Below are 12,809 nucleotides of genomic sequence, written 5' to 3'. Positions count from 1 at the left end.
AAAAAAATTTAAATGTTTACTAGTATAGGGGCCACAACTTTAACTTTCATTAAGAAGTTCTCAATCTTGGCTTGTCTTAAAAGAAGACAAGAAAGTTTCACAGACAAAATTGGCTAACTATTCTTAGCATTTACATTTGAGGATATTATATATGTAATCATGGATTTGGCTTGTTCTGAGGTAAATATTTCTAGTTCTCTGAGGTTGCTCTTTGGTTTGGAGCACTTTCATAAATGTTGATCATCCTAATGCACACAGATTTTGATATTTGGCCTGAATATCATATTAGAATTAAAAATAAATTAGGCAGATACAGTTAGTGAGTTAGAGTACAGTTCAGCGTTTTTAAACTTAATTTGCCATTGTAGAATATGAATCCTGCTGGTGCCAGCAATGTTGCTTTAGGGACTGTTCTGTAACATTTTTAAAGCTTCAAAAGCTTTTAAGCCAAAAAGCATGATCAGTGTCTGCAGTATGTTGGTTCTTTTGTTTTATGGGTCAGATAAAATTTACTTTGTTTCCTTTCATGTTGTTTTTATACATCTTAACTTGTTAAATATGGAATTACACTAATATTTCTTTGTGATACAGGTTGAGAAAAGCCTCTCAATTACTGTCCCTTTAAATTTGTTTTCTTACAGCAAAGCATTGTGTTTTTGTTTTTTTTGTTTTTTAATGGCACTGGGCTTTCTACAACCCAGGAAAAAGGCATTTTACCTAAAATGTCATTGGGAGACATGTTTTATCTTGCATACTTTGTTTATTTACCATATTAGGATTTGTATGTTGTATCTTAAGCTTTGCATCTTCAAAATAAACGAGTTTGAGTTTTGTGTAAAGGATCTTTTATGTAACATGAGTTTCCACTCAAGGTGTTGCTGGAGAAAGAGTTTGAGTCAATCTGATCAGGTCATAAGTAGCATATGACTTTTTACTTATGTAGCATATGACTTTTAACATATGTAGCATATGACCTTTTATTTAGGACTGGAAGTTTTAAAACTTTCTAATACAAAATATTATAAATGTTGCTATTTTAGTGTGAAATTATATAACAATTAACTTTGTTTCAGAGTACATTCTGTCCAATTATGTTTAGACTGAATTAAATTATGTACAGTATCAAGCCTTTTTATAATGTTGCAAAAAATTAAAGTTAATAGTGTCATAAGTATAAGTTCTTTGATAACCTATCCCTTTTAAAGGAAACAAAATTATATTTTTGTCTGACCCAGACTTGAGTTAGAATTACTGTTCTGAATTATAAAAATGAACCTGAGGGAAATGGTCAGTTCAAAATTGAAAGATTGTGCTTCAAGACACTGAGCTGGAAAGTTGGATATGCAAAAGTGTAGAAACATTGATAGAGTGTTCCTTGCTGCAGATAACTGCAGTAAATCATGTCTTTAGCTTCATTACGAAGATTGCTTCTTTCTTGCTGCAGAGTAACGGTATGTATTCTCTCTCACTGCAGCTCCCGATGCTCTGTGTCTTAAAATCACTTAAAGCCTATAGCTTGCTTTGGGGAGTTAGTACAGGGGTTAAGGAAGGCTTTGCCGGAAGAACATTGTAAATCATGAGACTGACTACGTGCACATAGTGTGGTAGCTCTTTGATGTGTAAAAGCCCTGTTTCATATGAAAAAATATTTAATAAAAGAAACTATTAAATTGTTCTAATAACTGTTAAACGCATGACAGATTTACTTTATAGTACTGTGTTTGACAGTTAAACATTTAATTGACTTAAAGCTAAAAATGTTCAAAATGCTCTAACCCTTGCTACAGAATTGTTTTCTGCAGCAAGTCAAGTATTGTGTGTGTGTTTTTTTTTTTCACCTGTAGCTTATCAGGCCCGGTCCAAAGCCTTCTAACAGAGGGGATTGATTCCTGTCAGGGGTTGCTGCCAAGACATCGGAAGGATTTTTGACCAAGGTTTTCAAAAGCTCAGTGTCACATCTGCCATTTGGTTAAGGAGGGATTTTGGATGCAGAGTCTGGCATTTATTGTCTTTCGTGTGGCTGTTTTGTTTGTTTTGTCTTTGTCTCTTCTAGAATTAAGCAGTGTTCACACTAGTTTTAAAATGGTTGAGTGGATTATATATTATGTTAATTTAAATTAATATATTCTTATTAACTTTTAATCATAAAATAGTGTGGACACAGCATGTCTTCTAATTGGTGATTAACCCCTTAAAATTTTTGAATTATGTTCATGTAGAATAATAATTTGCATTTTGTTTTTATAAATTAACTGATTTCTGTTTTAACTGGGTGTTAGGCAGTAAGTATGATTTTAGCACGATATATCTAAGGGGTTAATCCACTTGAAGTAAAAAATGGGTGCAAAAATCCACACTCTAAATTTAACAGCAATTTCCTACTTATAGTTCTAATATATTTTTAACTTGAAATAGGTGTCTTGACATCTTTGAATTTGTGTCATTGATTAAAATTTCCAAAGTTATGAATGCTTGTGAACAAAATTCTTCTGTATTGGAGGAAATTTTAAAATGGTGCATTAACATTATATTATTTAGAAACTTAAAAGGAGATTGCACACCATCACCTTTGCATTTTAGCTTCAGCAAATAATGCAAATAAAGGAACATGGAAAAGAGGTCCTTTAAAAGCATGTTCTAGATACTTTGGAGAGCAAGAATGGTTTGGGGAGTTGGTTTTTTTTTTCCCCCCCTTAACTGTGCTTTCACGTGTCTTTCTTCCTTATTTCAAAGAAGTCTTTTTCTTATATTAAAATTTATTTCTTGTTTTCAGTAGCTAGTCTTTCAAGTTTTGAAATTACCTACTAATATTTTTTCCTTAATAGTTTCTTTTTACCACCAAATCCCTCCTTCATTGCCCATTCTGAAAATACTACATAATTTTCCTTGATTATATCTATAAGACTTCCTTTTTATAGGTCTTCTAAAAATTTTGTATCTGATTATTTGAGGAATAATAACTGAGAAAAGAAAACCCAAATGGGATGAAATTCTTCATCAGTTTTTTAACATACTTCTTTATATGTCATCTGCTTAGAATGAGGACAAGCTGTCTTTTTTAAGATTTCTTAATACTCATGATAAGATATACATTGAAGTAATTTGCATCCTTACCTTTTTCTTGTTTTATCTTCTGTTTCTTCCTTTGTCCCCAATATTCATTTGGGGTTCTCAATGTATTATATCCTGAGTGCCTCGTGATTTTGTTTCTTTGACCAAAGGACTGCTATAATTAACTGATGATATAGAAAATGTACTATAAAGTCACTGGAAACTGTGAATTAGATTTAAAAAGTTACTATTTGCTTGCTGATAGTTTGATTTGCATATTTGATATATCATGTACATTTTATAGATTTGTTTAGTTGAATATATGGTTGGTCCTTTGACTGCTTATGTGAGTGACTTTTTTTAGTTTAAAGTTAACTTCTTGTCCTGGTTTAGTTTCATATTTTCTCCACAAGTTTTATGTACATCATTTATGTTTTAACCAAGTTGAAAGATCCCTATATATTATTTATCATCAAAACATTCATTCATCTTATTTCACCTTCTCTGTTCTTAATTCCATTTAACCATGCTAGTTTCTATTACCCATTTCTGCTTTACCCATTGCTTCTCTAGTTACTCTTTGGATTACATTTTGTGAAAACTTTGAATTTTAAGGGGCATTTCATATTCTAAAATCCTCTTGTGGAAGAAAATCATTGATCTCTTAGAGAAATGTCTGTTTGGGGGGCCCCATATTCTATTGATCATTTCATATTTATCATCAGTTCTTTGCTATAATCAGCCTCAGAATAACCTTTGATCACTTAGAATACTCAACAAACTCAGTAGTTAATTGTACATTCTCATTTATTAAGGTGGATTTTTGTGTTCCCTTTGTCTTGTCATCTTTGTGCTGGTGCGCTGTGTCCAGTAATCTTTCCTTTGGATTTCATTTGGGTGGGTAGGGTTTATTTTTCCAGAAAATATTATATTATTAAATTAAGAGTTAAATTTAATTTCTCCTTTTATTCTTAAAATTGAATTATGTAAATTTGTTGAAAATAACTCCCTGGGTGTGTTAAAGTGCTGACAAACTTCAAATGGCTCATGTGACACTGATGCTACTTTAAGGAAGTGTCTTGCTTACCTGGTCAAACACCCATTCCTTACTGCATTTTGCCAATTCAATCCATTTTAGATGTAACCTCGGGTATGGTGAAAGACCCACCGGACGTCTTGGACAGGCAAAAATGCCTTGACGCTCTGGCTGCTCTACGCCACGCTAAGTGGTTCCAGGTTCGGAACATCATTTTACTTTTTTCTTGTAGCCTTATGAGAGAGTCGTTCAGTACACATGTTTAACTGTGCTTAAACATTTCAAAAGATTGCCCAAGCAATATTATTTTAAATTAAATCTCAGAAAATATGTTAACATAGAAAGCTGGGTGTGAAGATTCTGCATATTGCAGTTACTATTAATTTGACAATAAACTTTCATTTTGGGGGTGTTTTGTAGTTTGGGTTTTTATTTTTTATTTTTAGTGGCTATATTTAAACTTGTTTAGGAACATCACATGTTTGTATATGTATTATATTCCATAAGGCTGCAGATTAACTTTGCTTTAAATAATGGAATATGTGTTTAAAGCTTTGTGTATAGTTTTTTAAGATTTTTTCCCCCTCTTTCCCTAAGTTAATAAGTGTAGGGAGTGAAAGGTGAGGAAGCAGCTGTTTGGTTTAGTGACTTTGCAGTCATGCAAAGGCACAGCAAGGAAACCAAACAGATTTCCTTAGCCTTTCAGTCCCTAGACAAACTTTTTAGCTCTTCACTATTTCTTTTATTTCTAATGTAGGCAGATTTTTTTTTAAGTTTACTGTTTTAAATGAATATAGGTCAAGGTTCACAGGGGATCAAGAAATTTTATTCTTGTATAATCTGTTTACTTTGACCTAAATACCAACTTTTATATACTAACCCTGGCATAAAATACTGCTGTAAATGGCAGCTCATTGAATCCAACTTTTAAGTGTGATTGTTTTTGTTTTTATCTGAGCTTCCATTGAACAGTGGTATTTTAATTTTTTTTCATCAAGGGATATTTTCAGTATTTCTAAGTTTAATCCAGTTGGTTTTTGTATTGCCCTCAAGGCTAGAGCTAATGGTCTGCAGTCCTGTGTGATTATCATACGTATTCTCCGAGACCTCTGTCAGCGAGTTCCAACGTGGTCTGATTTTCCCAGCTGGGTAAGTAGTATATAACTGCATGGTGTAAAAAAAATAGACATTCAGGAAATGTGTCTGCAGTTACTTTTACCCTTAAGCTTCTATTTAGTTATCATAGTTATCAGTCTTATTTATTAAATACAGGGTTTTATTGTTTATTTTTGTGTGTGTTTTGGCACTGGGGATTGAATTCAGGGTCACTCAACCACTGAGCCACATTCCTAGCCCTATTTTGTATTTTCTTTATTTAGAGACAGGGTCTCGCTGGGTTGCTTAGCACCTCCTGGTTGCTGAGGCTGGCTTTGAATTCTTCATCCTCCTGCCTCAGCCTTCCAAGCCACTGGGATTATAGCTGTGCACCACCATGTCCAGTATTTTGTTGGTTTTTTGTCAATTTTTTGTTTGTTTTCTTTTGATGGGAAATGCTGGGCATCTTAGCATGTTTGATTTTTCTCAGAAGTTAATAAAGAATTATGTGTCATACTTATTTTGTTTTTGTTTTTTTTTTTTTTTGCTCTTTTTTTCCTCTTCCCAGTGTGTGGGTTTTTTTTTTAATATTACAGCAGTAATTAGTTGGATTTTACACATATAGGTATATTTAAAAGACTGAAAATGAGCTGTTAAACCCCCTGTGCAGAATTCTGTTCATATGTTTTTAAAATAATGTATAAAGTTGAAAATTTCAAAAATTCAATAATTCAGAATGGTTAAAAATAAGTATTGAAAGCCTCCTTATTTAAAGGCATCCCATATATTTGATTTCAGTCAAGTCTTTTGTTTTTTGGGGGTGGCAGGTATTGCTGGGGAATTGAACCCAGGGCCTTGCATATCTTAGGCTATTCCATAGCCCCTGTGTTTCTGTTTTTTTTTTTTTTTTTTTTTTTAACTTATAAATAACTGTACTGTTATATACTATTTGCATCTTTCTTAACAAAATAGATTTTTTTGAAAAGCACCTCATTCTCTGTATTAACTATGTAGTATTCCCTTGTGCTGTACTTTATTTAGTATTCATTTGATAGACATTGGAGGTTTTTGCAGACTTCAGCTTTAAGTCCTCATTTTATATATTATTTTCAAGTTTTTGAAGGTAGAATAAATTGCTACAGCTGAAATTCCAAGATCAAAGAACATATTCTAATTGTTCATCAGAAAGTTGGATCATTTAAAATTTCAAAATATTCTGGGATATCATTGTACTTTTCTTTTTGTACTGAGACTTGAACCCAGGGTCATTTAACCACTGAGTCACATCCCATCCCTAACCTAAAACTTTTAGTTTTTATTTTGATAGAGGGTCTTGCTAAGTTGCTTAGGGCCTCAGCCTCCTGAGCCACTGGGATTATAGGCGTGCATCTCCGCCCCCAGCTCATCATACTTCTTAATGTTTAACAATATATAATAGACAAAATAAGCTATCTCATTTTTCATTTGTTTCTTTTCTTTTTTAAATTGAACCCAAGGATGCTTTCCCAGTTTTTTATTTTATTTTGAGACAGGATCTCACTAAATTACTGAGACTGGCCCTAGACTTAACTTTTTCCACAATAAGAAATTGGCCTTGGGCTGGGAATGTGGTTCAGGCGGTAGCGCGCTCGCCTGGCATGCGTGCGGCCAGGGTTCGATCCTCAGCACCACATACCAACAAAGATGTGTGTCCGCTGAGAACTAAAAAATAAAATATTAAAAATTCTCTCTCTCTCTCTCTCTCTCTCTCTCTCTCTCTCTCTCTCTCTTTAAAAAAAAAAAAAGAAATTGGCCTTTGTCTCTGTTAAATGATATTTTCCAGTTTCTCATGTGCTCTTCAGTTCATAATTCTTGCTATATAAAAGTCTTCTAAATTTTTATAAATTCTGCTGGGTGTGGTGGCACATATGTGTACTCCCTGCATATTTAGTGGGAGGAAGGGATGGTTAGTATAAAGATTTGTAATGTTTGGTCTGGGGCTATAGCCCAGTGGCGGAGCGCTAGCCTGGCTGGCATGTGTGAGGCACTGGGTTTGATCCTTAGCACCACATAAAATAAATAAAATAAAGGCATTCTGTCCATCTACAACTACAAAAAAAATTTTTTTTAATGATTTTTAAAAAGACTTATAATGTTTTAATTTTTACCAGGAAATAAACTAAGTATTACTTGTTTAGTTAAAAATTAACTAAAAAACTACAAATTGATCAAAGATGAATCCAGCTGTGTACTTTTGTAGACAGATTGCTAAATTAGTTCTATATTTGAATGGTTCACTAGGTCTTTATTGAGGTGGCTTTTCATTTCTTGACTGACTGCATTTTATCATCAAACAGTTCTTAACAAAAAGTATGCTTTAAATTTCTTACATATTTGAGATTCTGCCACTCACCACTATTTCAATGAAGAATACTTTGTTAGGTTACAGTTTTTCCCTCTCCATTTGTAATTGTTACTCCATTATCTTCTGACATTTAGTATTACTAAATCTAAATCCCAGTTAAGTTTTTTTTTTTTCCCTTTATCTGATGCATGAGTTTATTTAAAATTGTTTTCTTTATCCTGGAATTTGAGTAACTTAACCACATTTGTCTGAAAATCTTTTTCTTATTATCCGTATTTCTTTAAAATGTTTGTGTTTTCTTGCCCCTTACTTTTTACTTTTCTTATAGCTAAAGGTGAAGAATAATTTTGTTATGTTTGATCAATATGCTTATTTTAGGAACACGGATTGTCCTATTGTTTGGTTGCCTTTGTCTAACATCTACTGTTTTTTTCAATTGTTTAGTCTCTGTCTTCTTTCTTTCTTCTTGTATCCCCAGTGATTATTTCCTTGGCAACAACTTAGTTTTCAGCTATGTCCTATTCTTTGCTTGGTTCTCTAAGTTATTTTGCATTTCAGTTTGCTTTATTAGCTCTATAATTTTAATAACCTCTTAATTTTGAGCTCTTAATTTTAAGTGCCTTCAATTACACATCATACTCTAGAATTCAAATTTTAGAATTTACTTTCATTCCCATAAATTAAGATTCGTTCAGAACAGATTTTTTAGAAACTCTTTAATGGACTTCAAATTTTATAGCAGATTTTGACTCACAGGAAAATTCAGTGAAAAATATTGAGTTCCCACATATTCTTTATCACTACAAATGCACCGCCTCTCCTACCATCAACATCCTGCTCAACAACAATTGAACTACTTTGACATGTCCTTATCATCTAAAGTATATAAAGAATAGATTTTTCATCTCTATTTTCTATATTATAGGGCACAAAAGTACAAAATATCATGCAAATCTATTCCACTTTTTTTTAAATGTGTTTTTTTTATTCTTAGTTGCTTGTGGGGTAAAATGTGACATCTCAGTACATTTATGTAATGTGTAATGATCATATCAGAGAAATTGGCATGTTCATCGCTTCAAACATCATTTTTTTATTCTGAGAACATTCAAAACCCTCTCTTTGCTAATTTGAAATATACATTTATGACTAGTAATAAAGCTAAGTGGGATAGAATGATTATAGCATGTGTGAGGTCATGAATTCTATCCTCAGCACCACCAAAAGAAAAAGAAGCATATAATTAATTGCTGTCAACCATAATTACCCCACTATGTTATAGAACACAAGAAGGTATTCTGCCTATCCTGTTGGCTCCCCTGTACCCATTAACAATCCTATGTTCATTTACTTTACTCTCCTGTACACCCTTCCCAGGCTCTGATAACTGCTCTTGTACTTTGTACTTTATGAGATCAACTTTTTTAAGTTATAGATGGACACAATACATTTATTTATTTGTTTGTTTGTTTATTCGTTTATTTATTTATTTTTATGTGATGCTGAGGATTCAACCCAGGGCCTCATGTGTGCTAGGCACGTGCTCTACCACTGAACTACAGCCCCATCCCCCTGAGATCAACTTTTTAACTGCCACATATAAGTGAGAACATGCAGTATTAATCTTTCTCAAAAGCCTGGTATACCTAGCAGCTTGGGAAGCTAACACAGGAAATCATGAGTTCAAAGCTAGCCTCAGCAACTTAGTGAGGCCCTAAGCGATTCAGGGAGACCCTGTCTCTAAATAAAATATTAAAAAGGGCTGGAAATGTGGCTCAGTGGTTAAGCACCCCATATTAAAAAGGGCTGGAGATGTGGCTCAGTGGTTAACCACCCCTCAGTTCAATCCCCAAAAAAGGCCTGAGGTATTTTATTTACAATAATATTCTCCATTTCTATTCATGTTGCTGCAAATGTCAGAATTACATTCTTTTTCATGACTGAATAACATTCTGTTGTGTTTGTATGCCTTATTTTTTTTTTATTCAGTTATCTGTTGACAAACATTGTTTTTTTTGTTTATTTTTGGTACTGGGCATTGAACCCAGGGGCACTTAACCACTGAGCCACATTCCCAGTCCTTTTTATTCTGGGACAGGGTTTCACTAAATTGCTTAGGGCCTTGCTAAGTTGCTGAGGCTGATCTTGATCCTGTCTCTTCCTCCGAGCTAATGGGATTATAGGCATGTCTACTATGCCCAGATCAAGAATGTTTTTAATATTTCTTCTTTTTCTTCCACTGTGCATTATAAGAACTGCTTTTACAAAGGAGTTGGATTTGGCTATATGCACCCTTGCTAACAGACATGGGCTATGCACTCTACTGTATCTCCTTCAGGTTTTAAATCCAAGAGCCTTTTCTCTTGCAAAATCTCCATTTGTTTCCTGAATCTGATTGCCATATCATTTTAGGAACAACCTCACTCGTGACACCACTGAGGGTGTTTGAAGCCCTTATGTTGAGAGTTCATAACCATCTTTTTTGGGGTTGGGGGTACTGGGGATTGAACTCAGGAGCACTTGGCTACTGAGCCACATTCCCAGCCCTATTTTGTATTTTATTTAGAGACAGTCTCACTGAATTGCTTAACTCTTCTATTTTTGCTGAGGCTGGCTTTGAACTCAAGATCCTCCTAATTTGGCCTCCTGAGCTGCAGGTGGGATCACAGGTGTGCATCACCATGCCCAGCTACAACCATCTTTGATGTTATTTTTTCCCCCTATTTATGTTTATTTATTTATTTACTTGTATTTTACCTGTATTTTAGCCATGTCTTTTTATTATTGGGCATAATTAGAAGTGAATAAGTATGATTCTTCTACTCTTTCCTGATTTCTACAAAAACTTCAGCATTGCAAATTATGCTCCCTTTTTCCTGCTGAGGTAGAAGGTGATCAGAAGAGGTTTTTCTTTTCAGGAACATTTCTTCTCCTAGAACTACCTGCAGCATAACTCATGCTACCTTTCTACAGCTTGGAGGTTATTGATGAAGTCTTTTGGATTTTGTTCACTCAGTCAACCCTATTCCTCCCTCACTTCCCCCCACCCCCCCCCACCCCCGGTCTGGAGAGCCCAATAAGACCAAGACCTACATGAGAGTTACCCAGACAGGGTAAGCTCTCAGTTTCTTGTAAATGTTCTCCTTCACTTCCTGTATTTGATTCAAGTTATTGCAGTCTTGGTTACTGGCAGAAGCACATGCACATTATAATGTATTTCTTTTTAAATCTCAGTACTTGTCATTGAACCAGGGGTGCTCTACCACTGGTTTGTAGCCTCATCCCTTTTCTAAATTTTATGTTGAAACAGTCTCACTAAGTTGCCAAGGCTGACCTCAAACTTGTGATCCTTCTCCTTCAGCCTCCTGAGTCACTGGGATTACAAATGTGCACCACTGTACCCAGCTTGTAATTTATTTATTTATTTATTTATTTTTTTTAAAGAGAGAGTGAGAGAGGAGAGAGAGAGAGAGAGAGAGAGAGAATTTTTTTTAATATTTATTTTTTTTAGTTCTCGGCGGACACAACATCTTTGTTGGTATGTGGTGCTGAGGATCGAACCCGGGCCGCACGCATGCGAGGCGAGCGCGCTACCGCTTGAGCCACATCCCCAGCCCTGTAATTTATTTTTTAATCATAGTCATGTTTGGGGGCCAGAAGATCTTGGGATTTGGCTCTTGTGTGTTGTCACTTTAATAACCTTTCTTCTTGATTTTCATAAAAGAAATTGGAGGTTCTTTATTTTTAATTTTATATAGCATTCTGATTACTTACTTTGAACAAATAATTAATAATGCTTGCTTTTATGGATTTTCACATACATTGCAATAGTATTCAAAATGGTATTCTACCTTCAAATTAGTTCTTTTGTTCTGAATTTGTCATGATGAAGTGCAAAAAAATTCAGTGGAGTTCATTTGTAAGGTTGGTCTGACATCAGAATTGCTATATAGTATCCATAGCTTCTTTAGTATGGTATACATGCTGTAAATTATGAATGGGGTGTAGTTGAATTTCTAAAAATATATATTTTATTGCTGAACAGTGTATTTGGATGATAAATAGTTCACACGGAAAAAATAATAATCTGTTGTAGTATAGATGAATCTCCAAAGCATTGTTTAAAGTGCAAGAAGCTGGGCTGGGGTTGTGGCTCAGTGGTAGAGTGCTTGCCTAGCATGCATGAGGCATAAAAATAAAAAATAAAGATATTGTGTCCAACTAAAAAAATAAATGTTGAAAAAAAATGTGCAAGAAGCCAGGCACAAAAAGTCATATTGTTTCCATTTGTATGAAATAATGAGAATTAAAAATTTCATACAAGGAATGTGTATCTTTATAGACTAGGGAAAGACTGCTTAAAGGGTAAGGAGTTTACTTAGGTGTTTTGGATATCTTTTAGAACTAAGTATAGGTGATGATTGCACAACATAGTGAATAAAATACTAGTTGTTCACTTTTTAAAATAGTTAATTTTACATTCCGTAAATTTTACCTGAGCTTTTTAAGTTCTCGCAGATTGTGGGGAGAACTGTTCTAATAATACTTTTCACATATTTTTGTTTTGTTTTCTTCAGTGTGTTTGTAAGTAATTTAGATATTAGTGCTGGTAGCAAGAGAGTTCTTGTCTATCGCTGATGGAATCAATGAAAAAAAAATTAAATGATAGTATATTGATAACTCCAGGCAAAGAACTAACATTATATTTGCTTACAAAAGAATCAGCAACTTGTACGGGAGTATCATCTCATTTACTTTAACTTAAAAAAGGGTAATAACTCAGCATTTAGCTAAAAGTAAACTTTCCCCCAAAAGTCATAACGGTTTAAGACTTTTGTAGATTTCAGCACTTTGAAGTAAGTTGTTCTGCATAAGTTATGTTACAAAAATACAACTTCCTGTGATTGGACTTAAAAAATGGAAATCTGTCACTCATGCATTAGTATTTATCTATGTCAACTAGACTATATAATTGGCTGTTGTATATAGAATTGTTCATAATGGATCTATAGAATCCTTTTTTAATAGCATAAATATAATCTGTAAAATGTGAATAATAGTTATATCTACCTCCAGAAGGTGGTTTTAATGGTAAAAACTAGTCAAGGTATATAAAAACTGAGACCAGTGGTTACTGCAGGATAAGTGCTAAGTAAATAGTAACTAAAATGGTGAAGAGAATACTTGGTACTACTATTATTTAATCAGAACTAATGCTAGAGATTTCTTCTAGTCACAGATGAGTATTTTTTGTGCTTTTGTTAAGTGTAACATACTGACTTT

General features: G+C 33.8%; 1 protein-coding gene across 3 annotated transcripts in view; it reads left to right on the top strand.

Moving 5' to 3' along the window:
- ZFR (zinc finger RNA binding protein) overlaps positions 1-12,809 on the top strand; it is a 76,757-nt gene that overhangs the window by 49,781 nt on the left and 14,167 nt on the right. For 2 of the 3 annotated variants that reach the window (XM_081298177.1, XM_081298176.1), the window contains 2 exons: positions 4,190-4,287; positions 5,141-5,236. In XM_081298177.1, the coding sequence (XP_081154303.1) occupies positions 4,190-4,287; positions 5,141-5,236 (194 nt within the window). Of the gene's footprint in view, positions 1-4,189; positions 4,288-5,140; positions 5,237-12,809 lie in introns of those variants that run through there. The other variant, XM_081298178.1, reaches the window with a different exon arrangement.

This window comes from Spermophilus citellus (assembly GCF_964194105.1).
Source record: "Spermophilus citellus genome assembly, chromosome: 1".
Taxonomy (NCBI): domain Eukaryota; kingdom Metazoa; phylum Chordata; class Mammalia; order Rodentia; family Sciuridae; genus Spermophilus; species Spermophilus citellus.
Note: the sequence above shows the minus strand (reverse complement) of the source record. Positions and strands in the feature narration are given on the sequence as shown.